This window comes from Panthera pardus, unplaced genomic scaffold, assembly GCF_024362965.1.
Source record: "Panthera pardus isolate Hobbes unplaced genomic scaffold, ASM2436296v1 HiC_scaffold_8, whole genome shotgun sequence".
NCBI classification, from domain to species: Eukaryota; Metazoa; Chordata; class Mammalia; order Carnivora; family Felidae; genus Panthera; species Panthera pardus.
The window spans coordinates 20,563,780-20,590,198 of NW_026527013.1; the positions used below are offsets into that span (position 1 = coordinate 20,563,780).

General features: G+C 49.0%; 3 protein-coding genes across 11 annotated transcripts in view; all 3 read left to right on the top strand.

Annotated features, from left to right (window-relative positions):
• TEX264 (testis expressed 264, ER-phagy receptor) overlaps positions 1 to 813 on the top strand; it is a 32,521-nt gene extending 31,708 nt beyond the window's left edge. Inside the window, exon 4 of the mRNA XM_019417023.2 lies at positions 634 to 813. Coding sequence (XP_019272568.2) covers positions 634 to 788 — 155 coding nt within the window. The 3' untranslated portion in view covers positions 789 to 813. The remainder of the gene's footprint in view (positions 1 to 633) is intronic.
• Positions 814 to 919: 106 nt separating this feature from the next.
• GRM2 (glutamate metabotropic receptor 2) lies at positions 920 to 12,641 on the top strand. 8 transcript variants are annotated; one of them, XM_053896783.1, is made up of 6 exons: positions 920 to 1,499; positions 3,404 to 3,989; positions 6,364 to 7,201; positions 8,720 to 9,795; positions 11,660 to 11,840; positions 12,070 to 12,641. In XM_053896783.1, the coding sequence occupies exons 2-6, from the start codon at positions 3,540 to 3,542 to the stop codon at positions 12,141 to 12,143; spliced, it is 2,619 nt and encodes an 872-aa protein (XP_053752758.1). In that variant the 5' UTR covers positions 920 to 1,499; positions 3,404 to 3,539; the 3' UTR covers positions 12,144 to 12,641. The 8 variants fall into 8 exon arrangements, 6 of the variants coding, with proteins under 6 accessions (XP_053752758.1, XP_019272555.1, XP_053752757.1 ...); XR_002071877.2 differs by lacking the exon at positions 920 to 1,499 and adding an exon at positions 11,065 to 11,119 and having other exon boundaries at positions 1,557 to 3,989; XM_053896782.1 differs by lacking the exon at positions 920 to 1,499 and adding an exon at positions 1,563 to 1,713.
• Positions 12,642 to 18,366: 5,725 nt separating this feature from the next.
• LOC109247876 (IQ domain-containing protein F5) overlaps positions 18,367 to 26,419 on the top strand; it is a 76,727-nt gene continuing 68,674 nt past the window's right edge. The window contains exon 1 of one of the 2 annotated variants that reach the window (XM_019417024.2): positions 18,367 to 18,608. The gene's annotated coding sequence lies outside the window, so the exon portion shown is untranslated. The remainder of the gene's footprint in view (positions 18,609 to 26,419) is intronic. The other variant, XM_053897494.1, reaches the window with a different exon arrangement.

The window sequence follows — 26,419 nt, forward strand, 5'->3', positions numbered from 1 at the left end:
GCTGTGTGGTCCTCTTACCTCAGCACCCTGCTGCTATCAACCCCTCTGGTCCAAGGGCCCAGCTCATCACTCACTTACCCCAGGCAGCAGTTGCTCTGAACCAGCCAGAGAGGATGAGAGCAGCCAGGGCTGGAAGACAACATATCTGTCTCCCCAGCCTTGTCTGACAGCTCTGAACCCTCATTCTGCTGTCACCTCACCTACCTCCCATTAGCAATGGAGTTTGTGTTTGATGTGTGTGTTTCACAGCCGTGCTCTTTCCAACCCAGTGGGGGTACTGGGTTTCTGCATCCTGGGATAAAGTCTGTCCTTTCTTGGTGACACCCCTCCCCCCTAACTGCCAAACACACATGTAGGTGCATGTGCCAGAGGGACCTGGGCTTGGCATGGGCTCATTAGCATGTGTCTGAGCTAGCTTTGCCTCTGCTGACACCTGTGGAAGAAAGGGCAGTGCCAGGGGAGCAGATATAGGGATGCTGTGTGCCTTAGCACCTAGTGTGTGCATGCTTCATGCAGGCTCCAGGGCTAAACCTGGGTGTGGGCCCCCTCCCCCGAACCCTTCAGCACAATCAGGGGCTGCAGTTTATCCACCACCTTCTACCCATGGGGGCGTCCTTCTCCATTCTGCTGCAGGAGAGAAGAAGAGTCAAGAGCATCTTCTCAGAGCTGTCCTCCCTCTGCTCGGGCTCCAGCTCCTGTTCCCTCCTACGCAGCAGCCAGTTTCAGGAGCCTCCTCCCCACCCCTCCTCCCCTCCCAGATCCCCTGCCAGCCCCAGCATGTCCCTTAGAGTTGACCCTAGTCATTGGCTCTGTAGCACCCCCCACACACCCCAGGTTGATGTATCTTTGCCATAAATATTTGTATATGAGGGTGGGGATTAGTGGAGGTTGGTGGGGGAGGAGGTCAGGGCGGGGTGTGTATAGGGGGCGGATAGCAGCTTTAAAGGTCATCTGCAGGAAGAGGAGGCCCCATTCTCCTCTGACCGCCCCCCCATCTCTTCCTCTAGTGACTCAGGCCCCAGCTCTCACGTGGGGCCAAAGACATATGCCCCTACCCCAGGCCTGGCATGTGGACTGAACTGCAGTCTGTGGATGGAGAGAATGGATGTGAGGACAGGGAAAGACTCGTCGCAGCAGGCTAAGCTCTCTACCTATCTCCCACATGCCCCCTTACCTATCTCCCAATGGCACCTTTGGACCCTACGGCTAGCCCCTCCGCTCTCAAAGATGGAACGCCATAACATTGTGCGCACCTCCTGGGGCTCAGTGACCTTACCAGCCCCGTGTCCCTTGTCCCGTGCCCGCTGCTCTGTGGGATGCAGTCTGACCGCGGGGTAGAGGGGGCAGATAGGCAGGCACCTGCTCCTGCGCATAGCAGGAGCGCCCGAGGATTCAGCACCACGCGGTGGACAGCTCCGGGACGAAAGCCCCGCGAAGAACAGAAGCGGGAGGCGCAGGGCAAGGAGCGGTGCAGGAGTCTGGAGGGAGGCGGAGGCCGGGTTGGGAGCGGGAGATCCGGAGTGGGGAGGAACGGAGGAGGGGCTGGGGGCGGGCCGGGGCCAGGGGCGGGGCGGGCCGCGATTGAAAGCGGCCGGGCGAGCGAGCGGACGGAGAGCGCAGAGCTGCCGAGAGAGCGAGCTAGTGAGCGAGAGCTGGAACCCTGCGCCCCCGGCTCCTCTCCGTTTCTCTCCGCGCCGGAGTCGGGCGCGCCAGGTAGGGTAAGCCCGTGGTGCCGCGGCCGCCGCCGACCTTATAGAGCCTGACCCCATGTCCCAGCGTCCCGCGGGCCCTCGAGTTCTGGGGCCCTCGGGCCGGGGCGTCCAGCCAGAGCTCGCCAGGAGCTCTGGGAAGCGGGAAGACAACCCCAGGCGTCCCGCCTTTCTTCCCCAGAGAACGCACGCCCTGAATCACGCTCCTTCGTTCCTCCTCTCCTTACATCCTTTGGTCTGTCTTTCTGTCTGTGCCTCTATCTTTGTGTCAGCCTGCGGGTCTCAATCACTCCTTGCCCAGGCCCCCTGGCTGCCCGCCTCTGGGATTCTATCTCCCTTCAGGGTATTGTCTCTGTCTGAATTTGGGTCCTGGCCGCCCCTGTGGGAGGCTTGTGGTTTTGACCCGTTTGGACCTTAGCCCCCATCTGGGTCCTTTCCTCATCTGTGTTGGTCTTCATGCTTGCCTCTCTCTCCTGGTTGCCTGGTTGAACTGCTGCTTTCCCGGTACCCACAGGATCCCAGTCTCCTTGCCCTGGCACCAGTGGGAGGTTAACCCTGGGGAGCTGAGGGGCAAAGTGAAGAACCCCAGTCTCTGTGCCAGGACATGGGGTCCTTGAACTAGTGGCTAACCTTATTCAGCCTCAGTTTCCTTCTCCTAGCCTTCCCAAGCCTGCGTGATTGTGAGAGCCTGTGTGGGGTGGGCATCTGGGAGGGTAGCTGGGGCACAAATGATGAAGTGCAGAGTGGAAGAGGGAAGGAGGGGTCCCTGAGGGCCAGGGCCAGGGTGGACAGGATAGGGAAAGGATGAGGATAAGGAGATTAGAGATGGTTCTGAGATGGTTCTGATGCTTGGTTCTGAGCTGAAGAAAACACAGGGGCATAAAGTCTCAAACGGCATTCTATGCAGAGCTGAGGTGCCCAAAAGTCTCACCTTGAGCAATTTTGAGATTTTGACTAGATGAACTGACCCTGTCCCTGGACACACACATATGCTCACATTGACTTTTCCTGTTGACTTAAGACCTGTGGCCACTTCAGTTTCCCTCCCTGGGGCCAACCTCTCCACCTTGCTGTCAAACTTCCAGGGTCTAGAGTCTCTATTACATCCTCAGTCAGGGGCTCTGGGGATGGCTTTTTAAGAACTAGAGGCTAGGACCCTTGGGTGCTCACCCTGGGTTCCAGGCTCTCTAGGAGTTGGAGACTACCCTTCGGAGATTTTTCCTTCCCTCTTCTGTGGTGGTTTCTCAGGCACAATGGCTCATTTCTGGGAATGCAAGATTCAAGATAGAGATTGGACCCCTAAGTTTATACTCTAACCTGGCTCCTGATGCAAAGGTGTTGACTCTGGGGTCCTGGGAGATTTGTGCAAGGTCTTGGACACTCTTTGATTCACAGCAGGATTGGAGTTAGCTGAGTTCTCCTAACTTATGTCTGGGCCTCTACTCTCTGCCTCCCTCCCTCTCTGCTGAGTATGGAATGGGCACAGAGGCCATCTAAAGACCCAGATGAGGGCAAGGCTGAGAAACAGGTCAATGGGTGTCTCAGGAGCTTCTCAGCTTAGTCAGTGATACCACCTCTCCCTGGCTCCCTAGGAAAGTCCCTAGGTGAGGGAATTGGGGACGGCAGAGTCAGAAGGGGTAGCCACTCTCGGGTTCCACCTCTCCCTGTTTGTCTGTCTGTCTCTTTCTCTGCAGGAGCTGGGCCCCTTCTTATCTCTCTTCCTGCCTGTCCTTTCCTGGTCCCTGTTTTCTCCTTTCTTTGCCTTTGCTGCTTCTACCCTCATCCTCTGGAGGCCCAGGTCTGCTGGACCCATCCATCCCCTTTGGGACAATGGGATCACTGCTTGGGCTCCTGGCACTGCTTCTGCTATGGGGCACTGTGGCTGAGGGCCCCGCCAAGAAGGTGCTGACCCTGGAGGGGGACCTGGTCCTGGGTGGGCTGTTCCCGGTACACCAGAAGGGCGGCCCGGCAGAGGAGTGTGGGCCTGTCAATGAGCATCGTGGCATCCAACGCCTGGAGGCCATGCTTTTTGCACTGGACCGCATCAACCGTGACCCACGCCTGCTGCCGGGTGTGCGCCTGGGCGCGCACATACTCGACAGCTGCTCCAAGGACACACATGCCCTGGAGCAGGCACTCGACTTCGTGCGTGCCTCACTTAGCCGTGGTGCCGATGGCTCACGCCACATCTGCCCCGACGGCTCTTATGCCACCCACGGTGATGCTCCCACTGCCATCACTGGTGTCATTGGCGGCTCCTACAGCGACGTCTCCATTCAGGTATGTGGGGCTGCCCAAATGGGGACTGGGGAGGGAGGCCAGAGGCAGGGGCCCAGAATTCCCTTTGAGCAGGGGCTCTAGGCTGCCATGTATTAGAAGGGGGGCGAGGAGCTTCCTTTAAGTAGCTTTTTACAGAATACCAAGAAAGTGCCCCTGTCACATGATGCAGGCTGACTTTTAGAAATTGTATAAGGAAAACATCCCACTTGCATCACATACACACACACAGCTGATGTTAAAGAGTCCTAAGAAGCTTAATAGCCAGGCCTCTTGGATCAGAACCCCAGGTGTGAATCCTGGCTCCCAGACATACTATGTGACACTGGGTGCTATTTCTCTCTTCTGTGCCTCAGTTTCCTCCTTACAGAACAGGACTCATAACACTTGCCACTCTTAAGGTTGCGGTGGAAATTTAATGAGGTAATACATGCAAAGCTTGTGTCAGAGGCATAATCAATATTAACTGCTATTGTTATTAACCCATTTTACAGATGAGGAAACTGAGGCTTGAAGAGTGGCAGGCACTGGCAAAGTGGAGACATTCACCTAGAGCTCACAGCCAAGGGCCTCCAGCTCTGTCAGATCACCTCTCCATGGACTAGAAAGGGGTGAAAGATAGAAGCCAGGAGCATCCCAGAGAAGAGAAACAGGGATGGGGCCCCCGGAGGAAGAGAAGCAGAATGGGTGAAGTGGGGGGAGGGTCCCTTAGGGTCTTTGGGGGGACAGGATTTGCAGGGGTGGGAAGGTAAGGGAATGAGACCCTCCCTCCTGCTTTCTCACAGACTGGCCCAGCTGATATCCGTGGGCATGCGTGGCTGCTTTAGCCCATGTGGGACCCTCCCCCTCCCTGACTGGGTCCCACCTCTTGCCCGGACACTTACCTGCCTGGTGCCCAGAATAGGTTGCCGGAAGATGAGGCCAGAACTGGGATCAGGATTAGGATTTGCACAGAGGGCCTTGGCTGGGGCTTCAGCTTCCTTTACAAGGCCAGCTAAGGGCACTGCAGTCAGAGGCAGGGCCAGGACCCCTGACCTGGCACACTTAATCAGGAGAAATGAAGCAGGAGTCTGAACTGTGGAGGCAGCTTCTGACCTGGGATGGGGGAGGCCTCCTCATCCTCTTACTGCAGGAAGTGAGTTACCTGTTCTGCTAGTCCCAGCTGCTGGAGGTGGCCAGTAGCAACTTGGACAGGTATGGCTGTGCTGGCACCCACATCTGCCACATCCCACCTGCTGATGCTTTCAGGGGCCTCCAGGGTGCTTTCCCAGCATCCACCCTCTCCACAGTTCTTAGGGCTCCATGCATTCATCTCTAGTCCAGTTACTTTCCTCCCACCCCAAGCTGCCTGCCTCCTGTACCAGGGCCCACACTTCAACATTGGTCTGCTTTTTCCTTGTCTGAGTCAAAACAAGGCCCAGCCCTTCATCTTAGGCTGAACCTGCCTGTTAATAATTCCTCCTCATTTCAGCCCCATCTCTCCTGCCCAAACCCCTATCGTCTTCCTTTTGCCCGGCACTGTGACCTCACATGTATTTTCATTTTTCCCTCCTCAGCAGCCTCATCAGGCAGGAATGAGAAACCGAGGCTCAGGGAGGTTTGCTAACTTGCCCAGGGACACAGAGGCAGAAAGTACGAGAGGAGAAGGCATTGAGACTGTCAGAGTAAGAGCCTGTGTCCCAGGTGCAAAGGCAGGACCTACCTCCCACGTGTGGAACCTGGGCCTTGTCCTGCTCTCACCTACCCATCCCACCATGTCCTTGTCTGTCTCCCACTCTAGCGGGCAGGTCCTAGGGACCCAAGGGTAGGAGATGGCCTGCCAGGTGGTCAGCGGTAAGCAGGAAGCCTTGTTTATTTCAAGTTCAGCCATCCGATGGCAGCCAAGATCTGGGTCTCCTTTCCTGAGGAAGCCTTTTCCTTCTTTCTCCATCATTCCATCAGGATGGACTCTGGGGAAAGGTTACCTGCCCCAAATAGGTAGAGAGCCCAAGAGCCCTGAGCATCCCAGCTAGTGCCCTGCCCCCTGCCCTGTGCAGCCAAGTACCAACCTCTCCCAGCCCAAGCTTTGGGCCCTCCCTTCCCTACTTTTGCTACTGCTCTGCATCTGAAGGGGGACAGTAGAGGGGTCCTGGTGTGGCTCCGGAGCCAGGTGCCTCAGCCCTAGGTCTTCTCTCTCCCAGCCCTTGGGAAGGAGTGGAACACTCCCTACCCCCAGAGGGAAGACACATCAAGACAGGGTATGGGTCTTTGGGGAGAAGCAGACCTCAGGGCTGACTACACAGACACTTGATCCCAAGGTCGAGTAGCTGTGAGGAACACATTTGTCTTTCGAGTTTGACCTGATCTCTGATCTTGGCCCTCTCTACTGGTCCCCCAGGTGGCCAACCTCCTGCGGCTATTTCAGATTCCACAGATCAGCTATGCCTCCACCAGTGCCAAGCTGAGCGACAAGTCCCGCTATGACTACTTTGCCCGCACTGTGCCCCCCGACTTCTTCCAAGCCAAGGCCATGGCCGAGATTCTCCGCTTCTTCAACTGGACATATGTGTCCACTGTGGCATCCGAGGGTGACTATGGTGAGACAGGCATCGAAGCCTTTGAGCTGGAGGCCCGTGCCCGCAACATCTGTGTGGCCACCTCGGAGAAGGTGGGCCGTGCCATGAGCCGCGCAGCTTTCGAAGGCGTGGTGCGAGCCCTACTGCAGAAGCCCAGTGCCCGTGTGGCTGTCCTGTTCACCCGCTCCGAGGACGCACGCGAGCTCCTCGCGGCCACCCGGCGTCTCAACGCCAGCTTCACCTGGGTGGCCAGTGATGGCTGGGGTGCCCTGGAGAGCGTGGTGGCCGGCAGCGAGGGGGCCGCTGAGGGCGCCATCACTATCGAGCTGGCCTCCTATCCCATCAGCGACTTTGCCTCTTACTTCCAGAGCCTGGACCCTTGGAACAACAGCCGGAACCCCTGGTTCCGTGAGTTTTGGGAGCAGAGGTTTGGCTGTAGCTTCCGGCGGCGAGATTGTGCAGCCCACTCGCTGCGCTCCGTGCCCTTTGAGCAAGAGTCCAAGATCATGTTTGTGGTCAACGCAGTGTATGCCATGGCCCATGCACTGCACAACATGCACCGAGCCCTCTGCCCCAACACCACACACCTCTGCGATGCAATGCGGCCTGTCAACGGGCGCCGCCTCTACAAGGACTTCGTGCTCAATGTCAAGTTTGATGGTAATGGGGCTGGCTAGTGTCCAGCAGTTTTCTGGCCTTCAGCAGGCAAGAGGGATCGGGTCTTCAGGTTCCATTACCTGACTAAGAAAACGTAGCCTACAGCAAGTGAGGGAGTCACCCTGGGGTGGGGGAGGGCTGGGATGTGATCCAGGACAAGGATGGCTAGACAGAGGGGACTCCAACTGGAGCCAGGGCTGAGGTTTCACTTTCTGGCCTCGTCCTGCACTGAGGGTCTCTAGTTCCTATTTGAACCTTGCTCTCTCTCTCCCTCCTGCCTCTTTATCATGCGGAGAGTAGGGACTGGGGGCCCTCGAGCCCATTCTCAGGCAGCAAAACATCAGTGGGAGTCAGAATAAGGGTGGGTTGAGAGTGAGCATCAGGTGGCACTCTATTTTCTGGGAAAATTCTATTCCTCATCTTGATTTTTCTATTCAAGGTGGCCACAGTCTCTTCATACCAAAATTTATTTTAATAAACGTTCCAGCTTTACGAAAAACGAATGCCTCAGAATCATCACTGTGCTTCAGGAAGCATCACTGTAGGAGCAGTGGGAGGGAGGGAGTGGGGAGCAGTGCCAGGGCCCCCAAAGCCTACTGGCCCAGGGTTAAGATGAATAATAATTCCAATGAGATTTATATTCAGAGTTGTGGGAGAATCAGGGGAGGAGTTAGGATTGGACTCGGGTGCATGAGGTTGCCATCAGAGCAAGGCTCAATTCAGCCCACTGAGCTAGGTAGGATTTATTGGAGGGCTCGAGTTGGATTCTGAGGACTTTGAGGCTGACTTGAAGGAGCAGGGGTTGCATGGAACCTGCAAGGGACTCCAGGCTGCATCATTCACCATATGGAGCCTTATGCACATCATCTGCTAGTATGAACCCCAACTTCTCACTGGGACCTGGGATGACAGGGGTCCTGCTTCCTCTTGAGCCTGGCTGGGAGATGTGAGGTTCCCAGGTGAGGGGAGATGGGGAAGAGAAGTGCCTTGTGAGCTGCGTGATGAGCGCATCTAAAGTTGGGGTTCAGCTAGCACTGATGTGAGTATTAGGACTAGAGGGGAGAGAGCTGACTTGTCATCAAGAGAATTAAGTGGGACCAGGACTGGACCTGAGGCTGAATTTAGGTGTGAGGGTGTCCGTGTTAAGTCTGGGGGGAGGGCTGCAGTGTGTGTTGTGATAAGGTTGGGGTCTAGGGTCTGGGGTCTGGGTTGGAAGTTACTGGAGACTAGGCATAAAGCTAGGTTTTGGGGAGTCATGGTTGGGCGTTGGTGTGGACATTAGGTCTGTGGAGATGCCTGGGCCTTGAGGTTGAGGTTTTATTTGGAGTTTAGAGTTGAGATTTGTTGTAGCCTCTCATTTAGAACAATGGCTGGGGTTAAGTCCAGCTTTAGTGTTGGGATGGGGCTCAGAAGGACAAGGAGTGGCCTCAGGTCGGGGTCTGGGTTCCATGTTAGGGTGAGGGTGGAGGTCACATCAAGACTACCCACCAATCCAACCTTCTCTTCCCTCCCCAATTCCAGCCCCCTTCCGCCCAGCTGACACACACAATGAAGTCCGCTTCGACCGCTTTGGTGATGGTATTGGTCGCTACAACATCTTCACCTACCTGCGGGCAGGCAGTGGGCGCTATCGCTACCAGAAGGTGGGCTACTGGGCCGAAGGCCTGACCCTGGACACCAGCCTCATCCCATGGGCCTCGCCCTTGGCCGGCCCCCTGCCCACGTCTCGTTGCAGTGAGCCCTGTCTCCAGAATGAGGTGAAGAGTGTGCAGCCAGGGGAGGTCTGCTGCTGGCTCTGCATCCCCTGCCAGCCTTACGAGTACCGGCTGGACGAGTTCACTTGTGCTGACTGTGGCCTGGGCTACTGGCCCAACGCCAGCCTGACTGGCTGCTTTGAGCTGCCCCAGGAGTACATCCGCTGGGGTGATGCTTGGGCCGTGGGACCAGTCACCATCGCCTGCCTAGGCGCCCTGGCCACCCTCTTCGTGCTGGGTGTCTTTGTGCGGCACAATGCCACCCCAGTGGTTAAGGCCTCAGGCCGAGAGCTCTGCTACATCCTGCTGGGCGGTGTCTTCCTCTGCTACTGCATGACCTTCATCTTCATTGCCAAGCCATCCACGGTTGTGTGTACCCTACGGCGCCTTGGTTTGGGCACCGCCTTCTCTGTCTGCTACTCAGCTCTGCTCACCAAGACCAACCGCATCGCGCGCATCTTCGGTGGGGCCCGGGAGGGAGCCCAGCGGCCACGCTTCATCAGTCCTGCCTCACAGGTGGCCATCTGCCTGGCGCTTATCTCGGGCCAGCTGCTCATTGTGGCTGCCTGGCTGGTGGTGGAGGCACCGGGCACCGGCAAGGAGACAGCCCCGGAGCGGCGGGAGGTGGTGACATTGCGCTGCAACCATCGAGATGCAAGCATGCTGGGCTCACTGGCCTACAACGTGCTCCTCATCGCGCTCTGCACGCTCTATGCCTTCAAAACCCGCAAGTGCCCCGAGAACTTCAATGAGGCCAAATTCATAGGCTTTACCATGTACACCACCTGCATCATCTGGCTGGCCTTCCTGCCCATCTTCTATGTCACCTCCAGTGACTACCGGGTGAGCCACCTGCCACAGAGTGGCAGTGGGGTTGGGGGTGGGTCCTGGACCTCTTGTTTCCTGGTGTCTCATTTACTCTTCTGATAACTCTGAGGCTCCAATAGGCTGAAAGCTCACCCAGCTTGCAGTGGCCCAGTTGGGACTGGATCCCAGGGGAAGGTGGGAAGGTTGAGTGGGGACTAAGACAATGGACAAGGAGGTGGAGGAGTTAGAGCTGAGGTTTCAGGACTCAGATGTCACCCCCTAAGCTCGAGGAGAGGCATGGACTGAAATATGTCCAGATGGGCAGATGCTCTGCCCTGCTCCATGGAGGGGTTGGCTGCAGAAGGGGACACTTGGTTTCTGCTCTTGGGTAGCTCCTGGGCTAGTGGGTGGGTGACCAGGGGATCAACTAAAGAACTAAGTCAGGAAATGTTGTTGACTTGTTTAGGTCCTAGTGAGAGCACAGAAGAGGGAGGTGTGTGTGTGGTGTGTATGTGGGGTGTGTGTGTGTGTGTGTGTGGTGTGTGTGTGGAGAGAGAGAGAGAGAGAGAGAGAGAGAGAATCATGGAGGGCTTCTTGGAAGAGGAGTCCTTGAACTGGGCTCTGCAAGACAGGCAGGTTTCAATAGGTTGGATGGAGAAGGTAGGGAAGGGCAGTCAATACAGAGGCCGATTGGAGCAGAGGGCGTGCATTGACCTCCCTTGTTGAGGAGGGGAGGCACAATTGGTGCAAGATAGGCAGAGGTGAGGGTGGAAAGTGGGAATGGGAATGGTGGGCTATCAGGCCACATGGCCTCAGAGGGTACCATGCTCTGATGCCTCTTGGAGCCTTGCAGTGTAGCACAGTGCCCCTGGAGTTGTGCAGCTCTGGGGTTGAGAGATGAAAGCAGGAAAGGCAGAGAAGCTGAAGCACAGAGCAGTAGGAGATCTAGGGGATAGGGTTGAGGGAGTTTTAAGCAGGTGGAAACTGTACCCCAGTTGGTGGCTTCCAAGCAAAGTTCCAACTGGCACTGAGTGTCTCATAGGTCTCCTCACCTTCTAGGGGGCCATGGCTGCTTTAAATGGGGGTGGTCAGGGAATGCCTCTCTGCAGAGGTGACAGATGAGCTGTCCTCTAGACAGTAAGAGGATCATCTTGTTGAATCCTCACGACTCTGGAGTAAACTCCGTGGCTCTCCCCATTTTACAGACGAAGAAACGGAGACTCAGGGAGGTTCAATCCCTTGCCTAAGGTCACTCAGCTTGGGAGTGTAGAGCAGGGTCTGAACTGACAATCTTAACAATTAAAGGAGCAGGAAAATCGAGACAAGAGCCCCTGCAAAGGCCCTTTCCCCCAGGACAGAGGTATGGTGGGCAGTGCTGGGGGCCAGGGCGGCTGGGTTTGGCTGTTGTTGCACCTGCTGGGCCACCTGCCTGGTTGGTGGAGGCCAGGGCTGGGGAGGGAATCTGCTCTGACTCAGCCTGCATTTGCATATGATTTGCATTTGCATGCCAATCATAGTTGGCTAAGGACTAACCTGGACACACACACACGCAGTATCCACACATGCACACATGCACACACACACACTCATGCACACACACATACCTGCACGCATATGCATGCAGATACACACTTATACACACACTGGCAGACACACTCCGATGCACACATACATTCCTGCAACCCTGCATGTTCACCCCCCTCAGCTGGAACTTTGATCTCCCTGGGAAGGTGGTTCACAGGCTGACACTGGGACTGTGCCCACCTTCCTAGAAATCCTTTGGGGCTTGGCAAATGGACCAAGACCCAGTGTTGGATGCTTACCATCTCCCCTACTCCCTACCCCTGCAGCCTGACAGGGGTCATGGGGCCAGACTCATCCTTGACTTCACCCATCCCAGGTGCAGACCACCACCATGTGCGTGTCGGTCAGCCTCAGCGGCTCTGTGGTGCTCGGCTGTCTCTTTGCGCCCAAGCTGCACATCATCCTTTTCCAGCCACAGAAGAACGTGGTTAGCCATCGTGCACCCACCAGCCGCTTCAGCAGTGCCGCCACCAGGGCCAGCTCCAGCCTCGGCCAAGGTCAGCATTCACCCTAAGCAGCCCGCTCTCTGCCTCAGCTCCTCAACATGGGGACCACTCCTTGGGTTGCTGGGATTCCTTGGCTGGAGGTGGAGAGATCCTTAGATGAGGCTGGATAGGAGAGGGAGGGGTGAAGGTGGGAAACTTCCCTCTACACTCCTGCTTGCCCTGCTGCCTGCCTCTGTGAAGGACCTGAGGGTTGGCCCCAATCTCTGACTTCCTTTCCTAGGGTCTGGCTCCCAGTTTGTCCCCACCGTTTGCAACGGCCGTGAGGTGGTAGATTCAACAACATCGTCGCTTTGAAGACCCCACATTCCTGCCCCCACACAGCTGCTCCCTGGAATCCGGTGCACCCCCACATCCAGGGCCAGGAGGAAGTCAGCTGGAGCATTGCAATAACCCCAACCCCATGCCCGCCCCCGCAGCCACTTACCTACCTACTTATTCCAACCCTTCAGAGTCAGAAGTCAGGGTCCTTGGCCCGGGAGCCTCTGCAGCAGCCACCAACTGTCCTCGCAGTGTGTCCCCTCCTTGCTAGGCCCAGGCAGGACTCAGAAGGGAGCAAGCCAGGGTCTACTCTGCCCTGGAACAGGATGGCCGAGGACCACCGGCCCCAATCCCCAATCAGCAAAGGTGCTTCCAGCCCCACCCTTCCCTCCTTCTAGGGCCTTTTTAATTTTTTACATAAGTTATTCTGGGATGGGGAGGGGGGTTATTGTGGGGGCCATCCCTCCCCGTGCATAGTAGTTTGTCCTGTGGTTTATTTTGTATTACCTGTAAATAAAGTGTCTTTATTTAAAAAAAAAATCACTCGTTGCCTTTGACCCAGGGAGACCCCTCATGCCCTCCACAGCCGCCCAACCTTCCTTTCCATAGTATTTGTTGACTCTGATCTGTGCCTGCTCTGTGCCGGATGCTAGGATCTGGCAGCCAGCAAGACAGACCCAGTCCTGCTTGGTTGGGAAGACAGAAGATGAAAAAGCCATCCTCTCTGAAAAGGATCCCCCGCAGAGCAGGGGGGATCTACTGGGACGAGAGCAGGGGGCTTCAAGGGACTCAGGCTCCTCTGACAGCGCAAGGGAGGACCCGGATGGTGTGGGCGGTAGGGCAGGAGGGGCGGCTGACTGTGACCCGTAACTGTGGGCTTTTCCACAGCTGGCCTGCCTGGCACTCGGAAGAGCTACTGGTTAGCACAAAGCCAGGCTGAGCCTTGGTATGGAGGGAACCAAGAGGAGACACAGCTGAACATTGCCTGTTCAGGTACCGTGTACAGAGCCAGAAAGCTGGTGTGGAGGGAGGAGATGAAGCAGGAAGGACAGAGCCTGGGCAGTTAGAGAGGTCATCTGCTGTCAGACTGTGAGAGGTGGAAGAAGGGGCCTCCTCCAGTCTCGGAGGAGCTCTCCCCCAACTGCCTGGGTCGTGGGGCCCGGGGCCCTAGGGCATCCTCCCACCCCCGCACTTGCCATCTGGGGCTCACCAGCAGAGGGCGCAGAGGCAGGGTTTCAGGCACAGCGCTCAGCCAGGCAACCGCTGCCCTCCTGTGGCGTAGGGGGGCAGTGGGCACAGAACTCAAACAGGAGCAGAACCTGGCACCTTCTGGGGTGCCCCGGCACTGCGGAGTCTCAGAGGGACAAGGTCTTGTGTTGGGAGATGGGCAGGCCAGGGACATTGGTTGTTTTTAAGTTAATTCATTTGCAGTTACAGGCTAGCAAGGCTGTGGAAATTTGTGTTAACAATTTTAAAAATATAAACAGAAAACAAAACAAAACAACAATTGCAGGAGTGGCTCTTCCTCTCCAGCCAATATCTGAAGTGTAGGAGTGCCACATAATATACAAATGCCTAGTTACATTTGAACGGCATATAAACAATGAATAAATTTTTAGTATAAGTATGTCCCATGCTATATTTGAGACATAATTATACTAAACATTCTGTTGTTTATCTGACATTCAAATTTAACTGGGCATCCTGTATTTTCATTTGCTAATTTTGGCAAGACTACTGGGGTGTCTCTTTTCAGGATCCCTGGTCTTGAATGACCCAGGCCTGGGTGCAGCCCCCAGTGGCTGAGCACCGGGGCACTGTATCCCATGGGACCTGTGGTGCTGATCTGTGCTTCCAGTGTGGCCTTTTCTGGATCTTCCTGCAAAACTGGACCCAGGAAGCATTTGCCCACCTTCCCAGCTTCTGGACAGGCCAAGATGTGCTCTGATGTTTTGCACCGGGGGGAGCAACCCTCCTTTCCATGGCTTCAGCTATTTACTTTAAAATGTAATAATAGGGGTGCCTGGGTGGCTCAGTCGGTTAAGCGTCCAACTTCGGCTCAGGTCATGATCTTGCGGTTCGTGAGTTCAAGCCCCGCGTTGGGCTCTGTGCTGACAGCTCAGAGCCTGAAGCCTGCTTCAGATTCTGTGTCTCCCTCTCTCTCTCTGACCCTCCCCCGTTCATGCCCTGTCTCTTTCTGTCTCAAAAATAAACAAACATAAAAAAAATTTTAATATAATAATAATAATAGTTTGTTAAAAGTAGTTATTAAAATGGCTCATAACTAAGGAGGTACAAGGAATATTCAGTGAAGAATCACCTTCTGTCCCTGTCACCCATCACCTGGGGGCAGAAGGTGGATGGAGAGTTCCTGAGGGCCAGTCCTCACATCTGCCCACACAGATCCTTCCACCACCACCTCTGCCTTGCCTTCTCCACGCCCACACTGTTGTGGGCAGAGAATCTGCTGGATTTCACTCCTCAACTCTCACATGTTGCTCGGACCAGGCCCTTCCAGCTGCCCCTGCCCCCGCCCTCCCCCTGGTCCTGACCGTCCTAGGCTTATGTCCCTGCTGTCCCTGCTCAGTACCACATCCATGTCCCACAAAGCCCTGGTGCCGGAACCAGGTGGGGGCCCAGGGGTCCCTGCTGGGCTGGCCCTGCTTATGTGAGACTTGGAGTCCTCCAAGGAGAGCCCTGCCCTTTCTGGGGCCTGACAGCTGAGATGCCAAACATTTGGGGTTCTCTCCAGCCATAGGGAATTGACTGTCCTTCAGTGTAACCAGCAGTCTGCTTTGCTTGGGCAGCTGTCCTGTGGCTTTGCCCACAGCTCCACCCTGCCCTTCTGCCACCCTTTCACCTGTCCCTTGCACTGGTCCTGGGCAAGCTACAGCAGCCTGTCTGGGTGGGCCTGACTCTCTCTCTCTCTCTCAAGCAGGAGTCCCTGTGGCATGGTCAAAGCCACTCTTTTCACGGCTCCCCCAGTCCTGTCATGGGATCAGGGAGAGTGAGCCCTTTCCAGAGGAGGCCCTTGAGATAGAAAGAATATTGAAATCCAAGAAGCTGGTGATGTATTGAGCAAAGGTGTTGGGGACAAAAAAAAAAAAAAAAAAAAAAAAAAAATAGAGCTGAGGGGAGGACACAGAGCTGGGGAAATGATTCAAGCTGTTCCACATCCCCTGGGTCCTGTGGGGAGACTTGCCCCATGGCTACATTCATACAGAGTTCTTTCTCCATTATCCCCACCCCACCCTGGCTGCTCTTGCCTCCTCCCTTGGGTTCCCGGGTCAGGAGAGGTAGAGGGGAAAGGAGGGGTCACTGAGGATCTCAAAACCCTCTGAAAATGTCCCCACCCCAACTTCCTGCGGGAAAGGAAAGGAGCCTGGCCTCCCCACCCATGGGCCAACAGGCCATTGAGCACTAAAGATGGGGTGTCCTCAGTCAGGGGGGGAGGGGCTAGATCTGGGAAAAACAGGGGAAGGAGGTGGGGGGCTAAAGGGAAGTGAAAAGCTGGAGGGTGCAAAGGGAGGGAGGAGAGAAATGGAGGAAACTGGGAGGAAGACAGTGGAGGGGGGAAGGGGGGTGGCGGGCAGCCAGAGGAGGGAGAAAGTAAAACATGGAAGCTTTAAACCCCAAGGGCTCTCATCAAGAAGGCAGGTTTGTTTATTTGTTTGTTTGTTTGTTTTTTAAAGAAAAATCACTTTATTCTTTCTGTGGAAACAATATACGCTCCCTATAAACAGTTTAAGCATTGTGGAAAAATTAAAAAAAAAAAAAGTATTAGTTCCAGTTGCATGATTCAAATATAACCATCATTAACATTTCTGGTGCAGCATCCTAGACATATTTCCATGCATTTTTTACAGATAGAAGGAGGGATAGAAATACTTTCATAAAAATGGGATCATGCCATATGTCTATTTTCTTAGTGAGGATTTAATTTTACTTGATTCTAATTGAAGAAAATGAATCTGAAAGTAAAACTGAAGAAATTCTTGAATTTCACAGACATTTCTTCACCACACAAGATATGTTCCCCCTGAAAAATCACAGTAGGTTGAAGAAAAGAGAGAGTGACCTTTAGAGGTATACATTTGGCTAGTCTCAGGGAATCTGAGGTGAGTCTGACCTGTGGCCAACGTCACCCCATGAAGGAAAGGACAGTGGGCCCTCCACCACGTACACTGCACCTGTCCCAGGAATTGTTGTCTAAGTTGTCACTGTGTACTGTCGCACTGAGGCAGACGCCCACAGGTTCCAGGTGGCTCACATGGTGTTTGTATTTCAGCCATGCCACACCTGGCCCTCCCATCTCTGCATTCACGTTGGTTCTCATCCCTCAGGTATGGTGGCATGGAAGCCCTGGGATGCTGAGCTCCCTGTAATGAGTCCTTTCTCTGGGCAAAACAAACTGGGTGCTGGGACAGCCTCTTGGTCACAACATCTGAAACTCACTCTGGCAGTCTTTCAGCATCATTATGTTTTTATTAACCACATTTTCCTTATAGGCCATATTGACTGATCCCTTGTTGAGAAATTGAGAACATTAGCATTAGCTAGTAGTTTTACACTGTCCAGTTTTATCTCGTCTAAATTGTTTGGTAACAGTAATTTACTTAGTTATTTCATATTCATTGTTTATCCAAGGCATCCACAGGTTGCTGCCTTCCTCTTCCGCTTCCTCATTCCTGAGTTCAAACTTTTTTTTTTTAAGTTTATTTATTTATTTTGAGAGAGAGAGAGAGAGAGAGCACAAGCAGGGGAGGGACAGAGAAAGAGAGGGTGAGAGGGAGAGAGAGAGGATCCCAAGTGGGCTCTGAGCTGCCATTAAGGAGCCCCACACAGGGCTCTGTCTCACAACTGTGAGACCATGACCTGAGCAGAAATCAAGAGTCAGATGCTTAACCAACTGGGCCACCCAGGTGCCCCCTTGAGTTCCAACTTTTGATGTCACTTTTTTTTTTTAATTTTTTTAAAATGTTTATTTTTGAGGGAGAGACAGAGTACAAGAGGGGGAGGGGCAGAGAGAGAGGGAGACACAGAATCTGAAGCAGGCCCCAGGCTCAGCACAGAGCCTGACTGGGGCTCAAACCCACCCACCACAAGATCAGGACCTGAGCCAAAGTCGGACACCCAACCGACTGAGCCACCCAGGTGCCCCTTGATGTCACTTTTAATTGTTGGAATTTTATTAAGTAGTTTTTCTTTTTCATGGAAGGCTTGTGGTCCCCATATTCTGACTTCTTTTATATTTGACAATGTCCTTTCCCCCCCATTTTCCATGAATGTTATTACGAAGATTTTGTCTTATTAGCTTATTTTACCAAATTTTAATGTAACTCATATATATTTTTTTAATGTTTTATTTATTTTTGAGAGAGGGAGAGAGCACGAGCAGAGGAGGGACAGAGAGAGAGGGGGAAGGACAGAGGATCCAAAGCAGGCTCTGTGCTGACAGCAGAGAGCCTGACTTGGGGCTCAAACCCACAAACTGTGAGATCATGACCTGAGCCGAAGTCAGACACTTAACCAACTGAGCTATCCAGGCGCCCCTTTAATGTAACTCATCTTAATTAAAACATCCCTTTGTCTCTAATGATTACTTCCCCTTTTTGCTATGACAATTTTTTTATCCTTTTAATTAAAATAATATACATTTATTGAGCATTTACTGTGCTCTGGACTGTGTGTGTATAGAAGTGTATAAGAGTACATATTGTACTTAGCTTGTTTCATTTAATCCAGTAGTCATGTTAGGTGCATTTTATTAATATACCCATTATACAGACATGAAATAAAAGTTTTATTGAAAAATGTATACAATTCATAGAGGTAGATCTCAATGCATTTTTTTCACAAAGTGAACACACCTTTAAACTATCACCCAGATTAGTGATGGAGATATTTTCCTCTTGACTTTGTACTTGAATAAAAATGAACTGGTTTTAGTATTTGGGGGGTCCGTGCTCTTTTTTTAAAAAGTTACAACTTCATATTATTTCATTTTTATATAGTTTAAATTTTAAAAGTGTTTGCTTTATAAGAAAATCGTGAGAGACAATACAGAGTTCCCACAGGCCCCACACCCAGATTCCTCTATTATTAGTTTACATTAGTAAATTAGTAACAAATAGTACATGTTACAATTAATGGGGAAACAGTGGTACCTTCTTATTAACTAAAAATTCATAGCTGATTCAGATTTCCTAGTTTCCCCCTAATACCCTTTTTCTGTTCCAGGATCCCACCCAGGATACCGCTTACGCGCTGTTGGAGGAAGCGGCCTGGGGCACGTGGCCGCTGGCTGCTGAGCCACAAGCTGGATCCGGGCCTCAGGGGCTCCTCGCCCCTCCCCTGTCTATGGAATGCGCGCAGCCGCCATCCGACTGCGGGAGCCATTTTCAAGCGGGAGGCCTGGAGAGAGCAACGTGGCGCTGAGAACTTCTGAACGGGGCTAAGGCCTCAGATCCTGCAGGGTCAAAGACAAGCCTGGACCAGTCTGTAAGTCGGCTTGCTTCTTAAACCCGCCACCTACCAGTCTGGAGCGCCCTGGCCCTTCCTTCCGTCTCTCCTTGCCCTCCGTGTCCTCGGCCACCAGTTTTCCACCCAACAGGCTCCTCTTTTTTTAATTAAACACACACACACACACACACACACACACACACACACACACACACACACACAACTTTTTAGCGGCGTCTGGGTGGCTCAGTCCGTTGAGTGTCCGACTTCGGCTCAGGTCATGACTCCGCGATTGGTGAGTTTGAGCCCGTGTAGGGCTCTGTACTGACAGCTGGGAGACTGGAGCCTTCTTGGATTCTGTGTCTCCCCCTCTCTCTGCCCCTCCCCGCTCATACTCTGTCCCTCTCTCAAAAAATAAAAGTAAACATAAAAAAAAAAAAAAAAAACTTTAAAAAATATCTCTTTTTTCCCCAGTTTTATTGATACAGTCGACCCATATCTCTGTGTATCTCAGGTGTACAGCAGAGTGGTCTGACTTACACATATTGTGCAATGATCACCACAAAAAATTTAGCATCTGTTATCTCTTGGAGATAAAATGAAAAGAAAAAGCAAAACAAGGAAAAAACCTTTTTTCCTTGTGACAAGAACTCTTGGGATCCACTCTGTTGACTTCCCTGTATAAGCTTGCAGCAGCATAGCTTCAGTCACTACGCGGTAGGGGACATCCCTAGCACTCACTTGTTTTGTCACTGGAGGCCTGTACCTTCGACCACCTTCCTCACGGTCCACACTCTTCCCCTCAAAACTTGGTGGGCATTTCTCTGTTGTCTTCTAGCCTTGAGTGGTTGCTGTAGGGAGATTTGAGGCTTGTCTGATTTTAAAACAAATATTGAGCAGTATTCTGCATACTATAAGATGCACAGATTTTAGGGGTACAATTCTGTGAATTTTGACAAACGTGTACCCTGATGTAAACATCACCCAAATCTAGATATATAACTTTCTCTTTCCTCCTCAAAGATCCCCCTTGCCCCTTTTCCAGTAACTACCACGTCCTCCCAGAGATGACCACTGTTTGATTCTGATCACCATTAACTAGCTTTGCCTAGAACTTTATATAAATAGAGTCATACCATATGTACCCTTTTGTGTCTGACTTTTTTCTCTAAATCTGTTTATGTGATTCATCCATGTTGCTGTGAGAATCGAATCTTTGTTTCTTTTTTATTGCCGAGTAATATTCCGTTGTACAAATACACTGGAATTCCGCTCTCCATTCTCCTGTAGATGTATATTGGATTGTTTCCATTTTTTAAAGCTATTATAAATACATCTACTATGAACACTTTTGAGCAAGCCTTTTTGTAGACATAGGTTTTCAACTTTCTCTAGTAAATGCCTAAGAGTAGAATGGCTGAGTCATAGAGTCAGGGATTTTTAATCTTTATTAGAAATTTCCAAATGGTTTTCTCAAGTGATTATGCCATTAAAAACTGTTTTTTCAACATTTATTCATTTTTGAGAGACAGAGACAGAGTGTGAGTGGGGTCGGGTCAGAGAGAGAGGGAGACACAGAATCTGAAGTAGGCTCCAGGCTCTGAGCTGTCAGCACAGAGCCTGACGCGGATCTCTAACTCATGGACCACGAGATCATGACCTGAGCTGAGGTCAGACACTTAACCGAATGAGCCACCCAGGCACCCCTTGATTGTGCCATTTTACACCAATATATCCCAGATACTCTTTGCCACTTGCCAGTCCTTTTAACTGTAGTGGGTGTCTAGTGGCATCTTACTGTGTGTGTGTGTGTGTGTGTGTGTGTGTGTGTGTGTTTAATGTTCATTTTTAAGAGAGAGCGCGCATGTGTGTGTGCCTGTGAGCTGGGGAAGGGCAGAGAGGGGAACGGAGGATCGGAAGCGGGCTCTGGGATGACAGCAGCAAGCCCAATATGGGGCTGGAACTCACCAACCACAAGATCATGACCTTAGCAGAAGTCAGATACTCAACTGAGCCACCCAGACGCCCCCTTATTATGGTTTTAATTTGTGTTTCTCTGGTGGTAAATTATACTGAGCAGTTTCTCTCCTTCTTTTCAGCTATTCTGTATCTTCTTTTTTGAAGTACTTCAAATCTTTTGCCCATTTTTATTGGACTATTTATTTTTTTAATACTGTTTTGTAGGAATTCTTTATATGTGCAGGATGAGTTTATTGGATAAATGTATTGTGAACCTTTTCCCTATTCTGTAGCTTTGCTTTTACTTATCTTACTCAGTTAATGAGCAAAGACTTTAATTTTGTTTTTTTATGGTTAGTGCCTTACATTTTTTTTTTAGTATAGTTGACACACAATGTGACATTAATTTCAGGTGTACAGCATAGTGACTCAACTTCTCTATATGTTCTGCTGTGCTCACCACAGGTGTAGCTGCCATCTGTCACCAGACATGCTATTACAGTACCATTGCCTGTACTCCCTATGCTGTGCCTTTTATCCTCGTGACTTATTCATTCCATGACTGGAAGCCTGTATCACACACTCTTCTTCACCCATTTTGCCCATTCCCCTGCCCCCCTTCCCTCTGGTATATGGTTAGTACCTTTATGATCTGTCCAAGAAATCTTTGCCTGCCCCAAGTTTGTGAACATTTTCTCCTGTTTTTTTGGTCTATACTTTTTTTTAAGAGGCAAAACTAATATAACATAAAACTAACCATTTTAAAATTGGCAATTCAGTGGCATTTAATAAATTCACACTGTTACACAATCAACACCTCTCTATAGTTCTGAAACATTTTCATCATCTCAAATAAAACCCTGGACCCATTAAGCAGTTACTCCCCATTCTTCCTTCCTTCAGCCTGTGGCAAATCACCAATCAATCTACTTTCTATCTCTATTGATTTTCCTATTCTGGATATTGGTATAAACGGAATCATGCAGTATGTGGTCCTGTGTGTCTGGCTTCTTTCACTTAGCTGATGGTTGGATACCAGACCGTTATCAGATGTATGATTTGTAAATATTCTTTTGCTTTCTTGATAATGTCCTTTGATGCACTCACGTTTTTTATTTCGGTGAAATAATTTATCTATATTCCCTTTTGTTGCTTATGCTTTTGGTGTAACCTAAAAATTCATTGCCAAATCCAAGGTCATGAAGATTTTTACCCCTTGCCTTCTTCTAAGAGTTTTATGGTATTGGCTCTTATATTTAGGTCCTTGATCCATTGTGAGTTAATTTTTATGTACAGTGGGAGGAGTCCAACTTCATTTTTCGCATATGAGTAGTCATCTCAGCACTACATCTATCTGTATGCCTGTACCACACTGATTTGATTACTATAATTTCATAGTAAGTTTTGAAATTGTGAAATGTGAGTACTCTAATTTTGTCCTTTTTTTTCAAAATTGTTTTGACTATTCAATTCCATATGAATTTGAAGATTTGCTTTTTTATTTCTGTAGATAAGACCATTGGAGTTTTGATAGGAATTGTACTGGATTTGTAGCCCACTTTGGGGATTATTGCCATCTTAACAAAATTATTAAGTCTTCCAACCCATGAACACAGGATGTTTTTCTATTTACTTAGATCTTCTATAATTTCTTTCAGCAATATTTTATCGTTTCCATATGTGAGTCTTTCACTTCCCTGAGTAGATTTGTTCCTAGATACGCTATTCTTTGTGATACTATTGTAAATTATGGAATTGTTTTCTTAATTTCATTTTCAGATTGTTCATTACTGGTGTATAGTAGCACAACTGATTTTTGTGTGTTGGTATTGTATCTGCCACTTTGCTGAATTCATTTCTTACTTCTAGTAGTTTTTAAAAAAAAATTCTTTGGGATGTATTATTTGTGCAATTATGTCACCTGTGAACAGAGATAGCTTTATTCTTTATTTTCCAGTTTGGATGCTTTATTTCCCTTGCCTAATTTCTCTGGTTAGAACTTCCAGTACAGTGTTGAAGAACATTGGTGAAAGTGGGCATCCTTGTCTTTATTTCTAATCTTAGGGAGAAAGCTGTGTCTTTTTACCATTGAGTATGATGTTAGCAGGGGCGTTTTCCTAATTGCCCTTTATCATGTTCAGGATCTTCCATTCCTTGTTCTCTGAATGTTTTCATCATGAAAGGATGTTGGATTTTGCCAAAAGCTTTCACTGCATCAATGGAGATGTTCGTAGGATTTTTTCCCCTTTGTTCTATTACATTGAATGGTTTTCGTATGTTGAACCACCTTAAATCCCAGGGATAAATCTCACTTGGTCATTGTGTACAGTCTTTTTAATATGCTTTTGGATCTGCTTTAGTCGTATATTGTTGAGGATTTTCGCATCTAGATTCATAAGGGATATCGATCTGCAGTTTTCTTTCCTTGTGGCATCCATGCCTGGTTTTGGCATGAGGGTAATATTGGCCTCATAGAATTGAGTTAGGAAGTATTCTCTCTTCTGTGTTCTGGAAGAGTTTGGAAAAGGTTGGTGTTAATTTTTTAAATGTCTAGTATAATTCACCAGTAAAGCCACCTGATCCTGACCTTTTCATATTGGGAGGTTTTTGATTAGTGATTCAATCTCTGATAGGTCTATTTCAGATTTTTCTTTGGGGCAGTTTTGATAATTTGTGTGTTTCTATGAATGGGTCCAATTCATCTATATTATCCGATTTGTTGGAGTATAATTGTTCATAGTATACTTAGAATTCTTTTTATTAAAAACAATTTTTTAAGTTTACTTATTTATTTTGAGAGAGAGAAGGAGAGAGAATGAGTGAGTATGAGTGGGAGAAGGGCAGAGAGAGAGAGGGGGAGAGAGAATCCCAAACAGGCTCTGTGCTGACAGCGGGGCTCGAACTCCCAAACAGAGAGATCATGACCTGAACCAAAACCAAGAGTCTGACACTTAACTAACTGAGCCACCCAGGAGCCCCTCTTATAATTCTTTTTAAAGCCACTCTTTCAAGGCATGATTGACATACAGAAAGCTGTACATATTTAATGTATACAATACCATTAGTTTGGAGATAAGTCTACACCCATGAGACCATCACTGAAATCAAGGCCATCCAAAAGATTCCTTCCTTTCTCTTTATTTACTAAATTAAAATTTTTTTCATTTTTGCTAAGAGCCCTTGGCAAAAAAAAAAAAAAAAATCTACCTTCTTAGCTAATATTTAAGTATACAATACAGTATTGTTCATTATGGGCTCTATGTTGTGTGGCAGATCTCCAGAATTTACTCATCTTACATAACTGAAACTTTGTACGCTTTGGCCGCCACTTCTCCCAAGCATTATGGTAATGATTATTCTACTCTCTTTGAATTTGACTATTTTAGATTTCTCATAAAAGTGGGATCATGCAGTATTTGTCCTTCTGTATCTGGCTTATTTCACTTAGCATAATGTCCTCCAGGTTTATTCGTGTTGCAAATGACAGCATTTCCTTCCTTTTTATGGCCACTAATATCCCACTGTGAGTGTGTGATAGGATATATGTCACGTTTTCTTTCTTTTTTTTTTTTCAACTGAAGTATAATTAGCATACAGTGTTATATTACTTTGCACAACATAATGATTCAACAATTCTGTTTTTTCTCACCCCCCACGATGATTCAGCAACTGTATACATTACTCAGTGCTCATCATGATAAGTGTACTCTTAATCCTCTTTATCTATTTCACCCACCACCACCACCACCCCCCATTTCCCCTCTGGCAACCATCAGTTTGTTCTCTGTATTTAAAAGTCTGGTTTCAGGGGAGCACCTGGGTGGCTCAGTCAGTTAAGCGTCCAACACTTGATTTCAGCTCAGGCCATGATCTCACGGTTTGTGGGATCAAGTCCCACGATAGACTTTGCACTGATGGCGTGGCGTGTGCTTGGGATTCTCCCTCTCTTCTCTCTTCCCTTCCCCTGCTCACTCTCTCTCTTTCTCTCAAAATAAATAAATAAACATTAAAAAGAGTCTGGTTTTTTGTTTGTCTCTTTTCTCTGTTTTTTATTTGTTCTGTTTATTAAATTCCACATGTGGGTAAAATCATATGGTATTTGTCTTTCTCTTTTTTACTTATTTCACTTAGCATTATGTACTCTAAGTCCAATCATGTTGTTGCAAATGACAAGATCTCATTCTTTTTTATGGCTGAGTAATATTCTATTGTGCATATAGACCACATCTTCTTTGTCCATTCATCTATTGATAGGCAACTTGGTTGCTTCCATATCTTTGCTATTGTAAATAATGCTGCAATAAACATACAAGTGCATATATCTTTTAGAATTAGTGTTTTCATATTCTTTGGATAAATATCTAGTAGTGGAATTAATCATATCGTAATTCTATTTTAAATTTTTTTAAGGAAACTCTATATTGTTTTCCACAGTGGCTGCACCAATTTACATTCCCATCACAAGTGTATGGGACTTCCTTTTTCTCCACATCCTCACCAACACTTGTTTCTTGTCTTTTTCTTTTTTTTTTTTTGAGAGATAAAGAGAGAGAGAGATGGAGAGAGAGATGGACAGAGAGGGAGAGAGAGAATCCTAGACAGGCTCCACACTGTCAGCTCAGAGCCCTACAGGGTCCAGTCCAACAAACCATGGGATCATGACCTGAGCCAAAACTGAGAGATGCTTAACTGACTGAGCCACCAGGTGCTCCTTGTTTCTTGTCTTTTTGATTCTAGCCATTCTGAAAGGTGTAAGGAGATATCTTACTGCGGTTTTGATTTGCATTTCCCTGATGATGAGTGATGTTGAGCACATTTTCATTTACCTATTGGCCATTTGTATGTCGTCTTTGGTGAAATGTGTGTTCAAGTCCTTTACCTATTTGGTTTTTTTGTTTGTTTGTTCGTTTGTTGTTACTGAGTTGTAGGAGTTCCTTATATTTTTTGGATATTGACCCCTTACCAGATAGATGGTTTGCAAATATTTTCTCCTGTTCCATAAGTTGCTTTTTCATTTTGTTGATTGTTTCCTTTGTTGTGAAGAAGCTTTTTAATTTGGTGGAGTCCCACTTATGTATTTTTTTAAATGCCTGTGCTTTTGTTCATATCCAAGAAATCATACCAAGTCCAATGTCTAGAAGGTTTTCCCTATGTTTTCTTCTAAACGTTTTATTGTTTTAGCTTTTACATTTGAGTCTTTAATCCATTTTGAGTTGACTTTTATATGTGGTGTGAAATAAAGGTACAATATCTTTCTTTTGCATGTGGAAGTCTAATTTTCCCATTACCACCTGTTGAAGAGACTGTTTTTTTCCCTGTTGTGCATTCTTGGCACCCTTGTCGAAGACCAATTGATCATATATGCATGGGTTTATTTCTGGGCTCCCTATTCAGTTCCACTGACCTATATGTCTATTATTATGTCAATACCATACTGTTTGATTACTGGAGCTTTATAATATAGTCTGTAATCAAGGAATAGGATACCTCCAGCATTATCCTTCTTGCTCAAAATTGCTTTGGTTATTTGGGGTCTTCTTTGGTTCCAAATGAATTTTGTTATTTCTGTAAAAAAAAAATGCCATTGGAATTTTGATAGAGATAGAGATTGAATCTGTAGATTATTTTGGATCATATGGACATTTTGATGGCATTAATTTTTCTAATCCATAAACATGGGGTATTCTTCCATTAATTTATGTCTCTAATTTCTCTCATCAGTGTTTTATAGTTTAAAGTGTACAAGTCTTTCACCTCCTTGGTTAAGTTTATTCCCAGGTATTTTATTCTTTTTGATGTTATTGTAAATGGTACTGTCTTCCTAATTTCCTTTTCAGATAGGTCATTGTTAGTGTATAGAAATGCAACTGATTGGGGCGTCTGGGTGGCTC

Excerpts from the sequence above, each read along its gene's own strand:
- GRM2 (XM_053896783.1), top strand. The coding sequence starts at position 3,540 with ATGGGATCACTGCTTGGGCTCCTGGCACTGCTTCTGCTATGGGGCACT. Across the intron at positions 3,990-6,363 it reads ACAGCGACGTCTCCATTCAG|GTGGCCAACCTCCTGCGGCT; the intron begins GTATGTGGGGCT and ends CTGGTCCCCCAG. Across the intron at positions 9,796-11,659 it reads TCACCTCCAGTGACTACCGG|GTGCAGACCACCACCATGTG; the intron begins GTGAGCCACCTG and ends CACCCATCCCAG.